This window comes from Henckelia pumila, chromosome 4, assembly GCF_033568475.1.
Source record: "Henckelia pumila isolate YLH828 chromosome 4, ASM3356847v2, whole genome shotgun sequence".
NCBI classification, from domain to species: Eukaryota; Viridiplantae; Streptophyta; class Magnoliopsida; order Lamiales; family Gesneriaceae; genus Henckelia; species Henckelia pumila.
Window position 1 is genome coordinate 25,397,086 of NC_133123.1, and position 12,001 is coordinate 25,409,086.

Genomic DNA, 12,001 nt, shown 5'->3' on the forward strand with positions numbered 1-12,001 from the left:
AGTTGTTGAAATTTCCGAACATTCATAAACAAATCCGAGTCTATTTATCGCATTTATTTTACTTATGCTAATGATTTTTAATATGTATTGTTGAAGCATTTTATGTGTTCTTTATATCATACAAAGTGTTTGAAAAAATACTTCAACCAAACCGTTTTCATTATTTCAACTTGTGTACGTATTGTTTCAAAATGGCTTACAAAATATTTAATCGGTTTCTATGAAAGATTATTTCGAGTGTCTTCCGCTTGGTTTGAAAATAAAACTCGATTTAATTCATCGGTGCTCAATATTTCAAGAACCGAGCTATTGTAGCTCAAAATATTTTAAAAGTGTGTATTCACCCCTCTCTACACACCGTTTTCGATCATATCATACATATACTGAAAAATATATATTTTGTAATTTGTCGAATTAAGTTATTATTAATAATTTTCATAAATATATATTTTGTAATTTGGCGAATGAATTTTTATTAATTGTTTTCAGAAAATGTTAAGTCGTAGGGTAAACTGTAAGTTATATTTGAAATCTAACAATACTATATAAATTGCAGTATTATATTTAATTTTTTATATATATATATATATTTAATTTTTGTTATGTGATGATTATATATATATATATATATATATATATATATATATATATATTTGTTTGTGATCTTTGGTTCTGTTCGGCTGTCCTCCTCTCAATAAAATAACTGGATCCGCCCTGGTATTGATATGAATTTCTGTTATATATGTTGAATGAAAACCTGGGGAAGAGAAATTTTATACTCATTTATGAAGCAATACAAATTTAATAATTTGCAATTCTACATAGAGTAAGCACCTAATAAATTATGCTAAAGTCGTGATTGTTGGAAAAAAAATAGCGTACGTACATTGTTAAAGACAAGTGTACAAGTGCAAGGACCATGAAATCGGAAATCCTAGCCAAAAGTGGTACTTTGGGTTCGTGGCTGTCACGCCACGAAACCGGGCCTAGTTGACATCGGCGTTGTTTAACATTTCGAATTGAAAAACAACAAGCCACGTAGTATATATAATAGCTTTCAACCAGTTTTTTACATAATCAAATATGTCTTTACAAAATAGGAAATACGACAATAGCGGAAGCGACAAAATAATAGAAAACAACTACTAATAAAACTTCAACTTGATCACCAACCCCAGAATGCATATTGTTCATCCTCTTCTAAATTTTCTTCGATATCTGGGGAGGAAAGTAAGGGGGTGAGTGTTTTGGAAAACACTCGGCAAGTGGGGACCGATCGAGCACGATAAATACCAAAAATATATTTACATGTACACATGTATATTTCATAATATCGAAACAAAATAAGCATGCTGAATTCGAACAAATACGAAGCAAATATTGCACTGTTAATTATCTCATTTTTCGTGGTTCTACTGATCAGTCCCCTATATGTTACTCCTCTAAAGGGCGAGGCCAAAGGAACGGTTATTATAACCCACCGCATCAGGGCCATATCATATCATATCAAATCAAATCAAATCATCGGAAATTTCTTAACCATTTCTAAATCGACTCTTAACAGTGCATTTCAAATATTTCCAATTAATTCTAACATGCTTCAAATAATATCAGGAATATCCAACAAATAATATTTATCAAAGTGAAACGAATATACGTATCATGCCGATCGAATTTTCAAAAGCATAATTATTTATTTTATAAAACTTAACTTACACACAAAAATAAATATAAGTGTAGAAACTTATATTACACAAAAGAAAGTTAGAAGCCCACTTACCGTATTCGATTTCTAATAAAATCGTGAAGGAGTAAACGTTTGTTGAAGAGCCTCGACTGGAGTAAAAATTCGAATTAGATTCACGGCAACAATCTGCTCGATCTTAAGCAAACTAAGCTTCTCGGTTTTGGCAGAAAAATGCAACTTCTCGATCAACTTCGGCGTTGCTTCTTGGACAGATTTCGAACAGCTTTCTGACTTAGGTTGTTGTAGATGATTTCTTTAACCTGGACAGATTCTAAGGCTTCAAGAACGAGCAAAAACTTGCTCTCGAAATGGACAGAAATTCCTTCAAAATGGATAGAAAGTTTACTTCGAAACGATGCCGACTTTTTCCAAGTTTTCTGGAAACTTTGAAGATCAACACCGAGCAGAGATTTCCGAGCTTCAAACTCCTGCTATGGAGTTTCGAATTTAGGAAGGAGATACGCTCAAAATTTGGACAGAAACATGATCTTAGATTTTTGCTTACTGGTTTTCTAAGATAGCCAAAATAATCCTTCCGATACGATGCCGATTTCTTTGAGGATTCTGAGCAGCAACTTAATCCTTTGAATTGCTCGAGTCAATCGCTGCTATTGATCCGTGAAATGGCCAGAAATCAGCTGTCTGAATCCTTGCTAACTAGACTGTAATTTGATGCTTAATTTGGCTGAAAACTGGAGCTCGAAGTGAACAAAATGAACGGAACTCAAAGCTTAAAAAAAAATGCTGCTGCTGCTCGAGTATGGAGTGTTGGAGTGATTGAAAATGGTGTGTTTCCCATCAGCTTAATCCATAATTTATAGGCTTCAAGTAGCTACTGAAAAGCCTCCCATGATCAGTCATTTATCCTCCATAATAGCCATTTAATCTCCCTTACATGACTGTTACACTAGCTGTTACAATTCTTCAATTTTGAATTTGAAAAGAACCTTCGGTTATGGCTCATGTATTCTTCGGTTAAGGCTCATCATCTGCTGGGTTCTCACAGTGGCAAAGAATCTTTAAGGCAAGGAAGTGAGGAAAGGCAAAATTTGTTTTTAATCTCAAAACTTAAACTCGAATTTGTTTAAAGTTTTTTGTCGGATATAATATGCGTTTGCATTTTTTTATTTGTGAAAAAAATATTTTTGCAGTACTCCTTGGACTCACATATCTTTTCACAAGCGAGTCACGGGTTTGGCCAAACCCGCTCCGTCAATATATATATATATATATATATTATATGTAATATTAATAATATATAATTATATTTTTTATAATAAATAATTAATATTTTATCCATAATTTGAGTGCATAATATTATTGGATTGAAATTAATTTATTTTATTATGATATATTTAATATACAAATATATCATTATAAATTTTTTTGATAAATAATTATTAATTAAATACAAGTTGATATATTTTAACTAAGAATATGTTTTATCTTAAATATTATCAATATAAATTTAAAATTATATAATTTTTTGCGGGTCCAACGAGTCTAACCCGAATTGGACTCGCGGGGTTCATGAGACGGAGCGGGTCCTGGGTTTAGCCAAAATCGCTTGTTTGCTATCCCTATATTTGAGCATTAACTAGTTTAGACCAAGTACAAAAATAAGTTTTTGAGTATAAAATTTGAACAATTTCATTAATATCAGCACTTGCAATGTTACTTAAAAAAAACACACATATACTTGCAACGTATGTTTGAGTACTCAAAAATCATATATTAATATCATATCTAAAATAGTTAGTACTCAGATATCATATATGAGTATCATATTTTCAATGTTTTTTTACCAACTTTCATCCAAAAGGGCAAATGTGTCTTTAATTCCGATACTTGCATACATGTTTGAGTGCTAAACAATCATATATTAGTACCTGATTTTTCAAATAATGAGTACTCAAATATCATATATTAATATCTTATTTTCAATATTTTATATCGAATTTCATCCGAAATATCAAATTTCATCCAAAAAAAAAAACATGTGAGCCATAAAATGCATAAACATTTGTTTTGTGGACCAGCGAGTTCAAACTCAAATTTTTTTCTTGCAACCACTGAATGTAAAGTTTAGACGTGGAGATTAAAAGTAAATTTACCTTTTCTGGATTATTTTTTTATATGATCACATCGGTTTCATCATCGTTTGCACCAAATCAGACAGATATATCTATATATATATATATATACTGTGGCGTAAATCGTTAAAAAAAAACGAAGGAGTCCTACAGAGTAGAAACACAAATCGCAGATTCCAAGTAAATAATACATAAATTTATCATAAATTCAAAGCCCCACACAAACTTTCTTGGAGAATTCCAAGTCAACTCCCATGGCTCTTGTTCCTCTCCCACTCTCCAATCTCCATGCCTCTCCATTCCTACATAAAAACCCATCATCCCAAAACCTTCTCCATCCTCAAGGACCTCCGCTCCCTTCTCTACACACTGATGGAACTACCTTCCGCCGGCGAAAACCCGGATGACGCTTCTTCCGGCGACCCTCCGCCGCCGTTCGACCCTCTGACACCCGCTGTTCCCATTTCGTATCCGCTGAAAACTTTGGATGAGTTGGAAGGCCGCGTCTATTTCAAATCTTTTCACTTCCCGTTCAACCAAGCTACGGTGAAGCTTCCGTCGGCTGGAGGAGGTGGTGGTGATACGTCGACGCCGGAGCGGGCGCGGATTCTGGTCTGTCATGATATGGCGGGAGGGTATACGGATGATAGATTCGTGCAAGGTGGTACTAATGCTGATGCGTACGCGATTTGGCATTGGTATTTGATTGATGTTTTTGTGTATTTTTCGCATAATTTGGTGACTCTGCCGCCACCATGCTGGACTAATACTGCTCACAGACATGGTGTTAAGGTATAAAGTTATGGAAAGTGCTTTTCTTTGGAACATTTCTTTTACCAATTTTGGAATCATTGCTTGTTTTTGGGCTATATCTTATATGGTTTTTTATTTTTTTTTTTATTTTTGGGTGGCAGTTGATTTTGTAAAGCTTGTCATAATTGTGTGGTGAAAAGTTTTCAACTTTATGGGAGTTATGAGAAAAAAGTTGCATTTTTTTTCCTTTTCAGGTCTAAACTATATCAACCTGTTAAATGCCCCATAGGCTCCACAATGAAATGTTGATGGGCTAATAAGTTTGAGGGATATTTAACTTGCACGCTAGTGTTTTGAATTGGGTTCTCTGTTTGAGCTTGTGGCCTAATGTTGCTACTTCTTTTTTTTAATAAGTCGAGGGAGCAAAGGGTCGGCCTGAGAAAGGACTATCTTTTAATTATTAGAATTTGCCTATATTCCTCCGTTTATGGTCTCACACAATTATGGTGAGATCCGGGAATAGGAAAAAACCCACGCTCACTGTTTTTTGGTTAAAAGGATGGAACTTAGTTTTTTTAAGAAATCATCAATTTTAACTTGTTACTATTCTAAGTTGCTCCAATTTTCATGCTGTATTTGAATGGAATATATTCTTTCATTCAATTTTTTTATGCGGGAGTTGAAACTATATATTGACTCATCATATTGTGGTTGTCTGTGTTTCCTTGCATAAATAAGTCATTGGGGACTTTCATCATGGAGTGGGATGAAGGGAAAAAGCTTGCTGATATACTGCTGTCGACGAAGGATTCTGCTCATATGTATGCTGAGCGATTAACCGAGCTTGCTGTGGCGCTTGGATTTGATGGTTGGCTGGTAAGCTAATGTGTTTTCCGCGTCTATTGTTCAATCTTAGCTATTTAATTATCTTCTGACACTTTCTTTATCGAGTCCTTGCTCACTCGTTCTTTTTCAGCAATAGGGCATCCTTCATTAGGGAAAACCTGTGTGATCGTTCATTAAGTTAATGGCATGATATGCAACACTTATTCAGATATAATAAATGATGGAACAAAATTTAATCTTTGACTCAATCAATAAGTTGAAGTTGGTTTGTTGAGTTCTCTCTTCCCACAAGCTTGATATTCCGAAGGTCTAGTTCTCACATCTTATCTTTTGACAGATCAATATGGAAGTCACTTTGGATCCTGGCCAAATACCGAATCTCAAAGAATTTGTCAGCCATTTAAACCAGACAATGCACTCTTCAGTATCTGGTTCCCTGGTTATATGGTAGTGATTCATGACTGAACAGATTAACCAAAGCATGCCTGGTAGAACTTAAACAAAATGTATCCCTGTCATTTTTGCAGGTATGATAGTGTTACAATTGATGGTGATCTCAGCTGGCAGAATCAGTTAAATGACAAAAACAAGCCTTTCTTTGACCTATGCGACGGCATATTCGTGAATTATACATGGGAGGTATCTAATTTGTTATGTCAAGCCTAATATTTGAATATAACTCTGTTTTTTCTTCCTCTTGAATTTTCACTCTGTATAATGCAGGAAGATTTTCCAAAGTTATCGGCTGATGTTGCTGGTGATAGAAGGTTTGATGTGTACATGGGCATTGATGTTTTTGGAAGGGGAACTTATGGTGGTGGACAATGGACTGTAAGTTTCAATACACCAAACTTTGCCACGCTATGAAGAATGGTGCATCATTTTAAATTTTTTGTGGTTTCTAGAGTCATAGCTTCTTGTGTTTCACGTTTTGCCTGTTTGTTGGTAAATATTTTTCTGTTTTTGTTTACTATGGGTAAAGAATCTGTAAGTCCTGAATTAGAGGAAAAACTGGTGAATTTGAAAAGAACAGGATGGGCTAGGTTCCTTGTCAGAAAATAGAATAAGGGGCATTTGTTTTCACCACCATGGTTTATTTATCAACTTCACGTCAAATTTACTATTTTGCGTAGTATTTTATGGTCCAACACCGAACTTAGCTATTGGAGATACATTCTCAAGAATTTTTTCGATATCCAGTGATTTTGAATCCTGAATTGGAGGAAAAACTGGTGAATTTGAAAAGAACAAGATGGACTAAGTTCTTTGTCAGAAAATAGCATAAGGGGCATTTGTTTTCACCAACATGGTTTATTTATCAACTTCATGTCAATTTTACTATTTCGCGTAGTCTTTTATGGTCCAACACTGGACTTAGTTATTGGAGATACATTCTCAAGAATTTTTTCCATATCCAGTGATTTTAAGCCTCTGATTACTTAAAAATGTACATGTCCTTTTCCTTTTTTAGACAAATGTTGCCCTCGATGTGATAAAGAAAGATAATGTTTCGGCAGCCATATTTGCTCCTGGATGGGTTTATGAAACTGACCAACCACCCGATTTTCAAACCGCTCAAAATCGGTAAACTCAGGGCTATTTCCCTTGTTAGTACTCAGTGAAATTTGTTTTTTGTTTTTCATTTGTCATCATGAATTGAAATAAACAGATGGTGGGGACTTGTTGAGAAATCTACCGGAATTGTACAGAACTATCCGAAAGCGCTGCCATTCTACTCAAATTTTGATCAGGTATGTATCAACTTTAACTTATGTTCCATACTAGTGATTTATTCGAGTCCATTTTATTCTGCTAAGACTCAAATTGAAAGCCAAGTTTTTCAATTGTTATGGGAATTTCTAACTTTTGATCGTACACTCAATTGTATTTTTTAATGTGATTCAATTTATTATGTCAGTAACAAGAGTTCCATAGGTGATACGAAATTGGTTCATTTTCCATTAACAAAGTTGGAAGCTCGTTCTAGAAACTCGTTCGCTTTGTGGTTCTTTATTAGAGATTGGTAACTAAGAATTTGATCTTAATTTTCTTTTTAGCTCATAAGCCAGTTATTACTAATTTCCAGGGTCACGGTTTGCATATATTCATTGATGGTACTCAAGTCTCGGGTAATTCTTGGAACAACATTTCGTCTCAAAGCTTTCAGGTACAACACCTTCCATTTACTTGTTCAGTTCGGGGTTCTTATTCCTTTAGCTATTTGAATTTAAAATCATTAAGCTTGTTTACCGTGGCTTATTTCTCCATTTCTCCTAATTCAGTTTAATTTATGAATTATGACAGCCTTTTATTGAGTTTTCCGAAGATTCTACCAATCCGTCAATCCAAATTTCCATCAAGTAAATTATTTTACTTGCTCAAATCATTATTCGCTCTGTTCATTAAACATGTGTGGTGATAATGTTATTTTATGACGTTATCATTTCTTACCGGCTTGTTTCGTTAAATCTTCATTCTGTTCGGCGTATTTGAACCGTTTTTGTGATAGAAACTATCAAGTTTTTAAATTTCTCTCCGCTGCATTTGACAGTATGGAGTTGAAGCTTTGGCATCATGAAGTGATTTCTCTGTGATTTTCTAGTCGATGTACAAGGGAATGAGACGTGTATTTTTTGGTACTCGCAGGTTCAAGGAACACTCTTACAATGGTGGTGGAAACATCACATTTAGCGGTACTCTTGACAGTCATGCAGAATTCACAGCAAGGCTGTTTGAAGGAGATCTCTTTTTGGGGAATTCACCTGTTCACTTTATATATTCTGTAAGCCTCGCACTCGGGAATTGTATCATGAGATTACGCGTTGAAGTGCTTGTTCAATTTTTCGACGCCATGCTCTTTTTTCTTTTCTTTTTTTTACTTAAACCAGCTAATATATGCAGGTTAAATCGAATGGAAACTCTCTGTTAGGTCTAGCTCTTGAGTTTTCTTCTTCCACAGAAGAGAAAAAGTCGGTATTTCTCGCCTCTGCAGGAAACACGTTGTTCACCATGAACCGTTTCTCGAGCCAGTACACAAAGGTGATAATGCCTCGACGAGTATCCTCCTTGGAGGGAGAATCTGAATGGGTCTTGCAAGAAAGCAGCATTGAAATGCATGGTCATACGTTGAAAGAAATTCGAGTCATATGCTACCGAGGGAAAGTGGAAAAATCGGCTCCAAACCCAAATGACATTACCCTTTCTGACGACACCCCATTAGAATTTTATGCAGCACTCGGTGATTTGAGGATCACAACTCCAGGACAGAATTCAAATTTTCCTCCATCCTCTTCATGGCTCGTGGACTGCAAGTTCATTAGTTGGATTTCGGGTTCTAAAGGATCCAAACTTCTCAGTTGTATGGTCACCTGGACTTTGAAAGAGGGGGATACCGATATTTTCCCCGATTACAATATATACGTTGAAAAGACAACGGAAAGTCGGTCTGGAGATCAAAACAAACTCGTTGAATCTTCTCCTACTCCCCTCGAGTATCTTGGCGTGGCGGTGGTGAAATCATTCTACATTTCTGAACTAGAAGTTCTCGAGGGCGTTTCAAGTGTGAAGTTTGTAATACAGGTATGCGGTCTTGATGGGACGCGACAAGAGGTCGAAGAGTCTCCCTTCTTCCAACTGCAAGTTCAAGGTTGAAGATTGATCTCCCGTGGTAAATCTTGATCATATCTTGCTTTGCCTTTGTTCTAAGATTTGTCTACAATGTTATTCCACGTGTTATGTAACGAGAATAAAACAAACATGTATGATTACTAATAAATTTTATGAGCCAAAACATGATCTTTACATATGCCTTGAATATCCCCTCTAGATGCTTATTTTTGCGCCTAGTATCCTTGTCTGATCATTAATACAAATACGAGTTGATTGTCAGATTATGCGTCTAGTTACAAAAGTAAATTTAAAAAAAAAATGAAGTATTTTGTTAAGAAAACACTTAAAAGCTAGAATTTCTGTTTCTACTTTTATTTAAAAATTTAAATAAAAATATTTTTTTATATTTAACAAAACATCAAAGTTGCTTCTGTTTTTTTTTTAATTAATAAATAAAAGAACTTAAAAAGTTGAGTTTATTTAAGCATTTTTTTTAAAGTTACAACTTCTCTATCCAAATTGTCCCAAATGTCTATATTTGTAGATGAGAAGTGAGCAAATCCTGGGCAAACAATTAGAGAGACATGTATCAAAATATAAAGGAGAAATATTACGTTAGTGCTTGGGAGAGCTTCTAGGCAGTACTTCTCAGCTTTTCTTCACAAAATTTACTTTTCAACCTAGAAGCTCTACCAAGCACCACATACATATCACACTCTTGAAGCAAAAGTAAACGTGAATCCTTGACGATAGGTCGAATGTGTCAAGGTCAAGATGCAAGGTTGGGGCTACGACCAAGTCCATGCTTAGGGTTCAAGCTAGTTAGTACACCCTGAGACATGTAACCGTACGTTGGTCCGTCAAGGTAGTTGGCGCGTCACGAGGTATTGTGGCACTCTAATCGCTCGGAGTCAATTGGTGGCTCGTGACACTACTATACTAGCTATCTCGAATAGGAGATGACTGAGAGTGGTTGTTAATAATGGTGCATGCATGTTCATTAGAACATCTTACATATTCAACGGGAATTCTACTCGTTTATTAATAATATAAAAGGATATATATCTGTCAAATTCATTAAGATAGTATTGGAAAATGCTTTAAAAAATGATTTTCAGCTGAAAATTTTGTGAAGAAAAGATAATCGTTTTTTTAAGTATTTTTAAAAGAGAGATGAATGTAAAAAAAACATCATATTCGACCATTGATGACTTCGTAGAGTTTTATATTAATTTAAAATAATTCGTGCGTGTTAATCCTAGCTATGTCGACAAATTGAAGAAAACAAGCAATTACAAGTTGATATTTGGAAAAAGACAAACCAAAACCAAGAATCTTATTAATTATATGTTGTAAATTAAATATTTTATTACAAAATTAGCAGTTGATTAACGACTACTATTTATTCAGGGAAATAAATAAATAAATTGTACTAGTGATTATCAAAGAATGCAGTATTATTTATCTTAAATTATTAAAGTGATTGGCAAGCACTAAATTTAATTGATGGATTATTTTAAGTCCCCATGAGCTGAGCACTTTCTTGCACTGCCCCCACGTGAGCAGCCTAATAACAAAGAATTGCCCTCACGTTGTGTACTTAGTCAGTCCATCTCTATCACTAGTGACATATTTGGATTTTTTTTCTTTCAAATTAATGGGTTTTATAATTAACAATATTTATAGATATTATTTTTAAATCAAACTTGTATAGTCGGCCAAACAAAAAACCCTTGAAAAAATTCTATAAATATTTACATTTTTATTGTAGTGTATGTAAAAAAAATATGGAAACTTTTGTCGTGTATATATGTCTCTTATTATTTTTGGTCCCCGATTGTTTAATTTCAATCTCATAATGTTCTCTTTAATTTCTTTCTTTTTTTAAGAAAAAAAACATTATCAGTCTTATAACTGACACAATTTTCATTTTTGATTCTGTTATATCGGAAACTTCATAGTTATAGTCCACTAAATTACAAAAAAAATTCCCAATTTTGGACCATTTTCACCATAATGTTGATTTAGCATCAGACACATCAGCAATTCTGGGGCCATGCACGCCAACAATGTTCGGCGCTACGTCACTATCATTAATTCATTATGAAAAAAGAAACAAATGTGAAAAAAAGGAAAAAAAATGCAAGTTGATGGACTAAAATGAGAATTGACCAATAACGAGTACATGACCAAAAATGAAAATTATAAAAGTTACAAGGCCAAATTCTCTCTTCTTCTTTTTTTCCCCCCAATTTTAGTCATATTTTCAATATGGTATTGATATAAAACCGATGTGTTTCTAACATGACGACAATATAATTTTGACATATGTAGTGTCACAGCCGTCGTTCCGATTAATAATAAAGTCTAAAATACCACAAATAGAAATATTAATGTATGATAAATTAATATTGGAATTACGTACACTCCCTATGCCATATAAACTAATATTGGAATTACGTACACTCCCTAATGACTTCACCGATATTTAATAAAATTAATGTATGATCAGTCCTTGAGAGGCACCGCCGCTGTGGTTTGTTCATTAATTTAATTTACAAGGTAAAAGAATCTTAATTAATTACTTTATTTAAAATCAAATCAAGTTTCCCCATTTCACGTGTTAGGGTTGACTTAACAATAAACCCTTGTTTTCAGACATAATTAAACCCCTATTCTTTCACTTTTTAGACTTCCTTATGTACGTGAAACACAGTTGAGTTCAAACTAGCACATGAGTATTACCCCAATGATAGATCTAATATTTCATGATTTGTCACGTCAACAATATATAATTAATTACGCCTATGTGTAAAAATACGAATCATTGGATACATGATTTGGGTATTACCCATGTGCTAGAATCTCATTAACCGTGAAACACACATATTTTTTTGTCTTGTCTCTCTCTCATTCTTATGCTAAAAAAATTATATATGACCAAAGGGTTTGT

The 12,001-nt window shown here is 34.1% G+C and overlaps 1 protein-coding gene across 1 annotated transcript; it reads left to right on the top strand.

Annotated features, from left to right (window-relative positions):
- Positions 1-4,066: 4,066 nt before the first annotated feature.
- On the top strand, positions 4,067-9,242 carry LOC140863071 (cytosolic endo-beta-N-acetylglucosaminidase 1). The gene is made up of 11 exons (XM_073266206.1): positions 4,067-4,632; positions 5,332-5,469; positions 5,777-5,886; positions 5,967-6,078; positions 6,163-6,270; positions 6,911-7,023; positions 7,109-7,190; positions 7,526-7,606; positions 7,744-7,799; positions 8,086-8,221; positions 8,341-9,242. The coding sequence occupies exons 1-11, from the start codon at positions 4,129-4,131 to the stop codon at positions 9,088-9,090; spliced, it is 2,190 nt and encodes a 729-aa protein (XP_073122307.1). The 5' UTR covers positions 4,067-4,128; the 3' UTR covers positions 9,091-9,242.
- Positions 9,243-12,001: the final 2,759 nt, after the last annotated feature.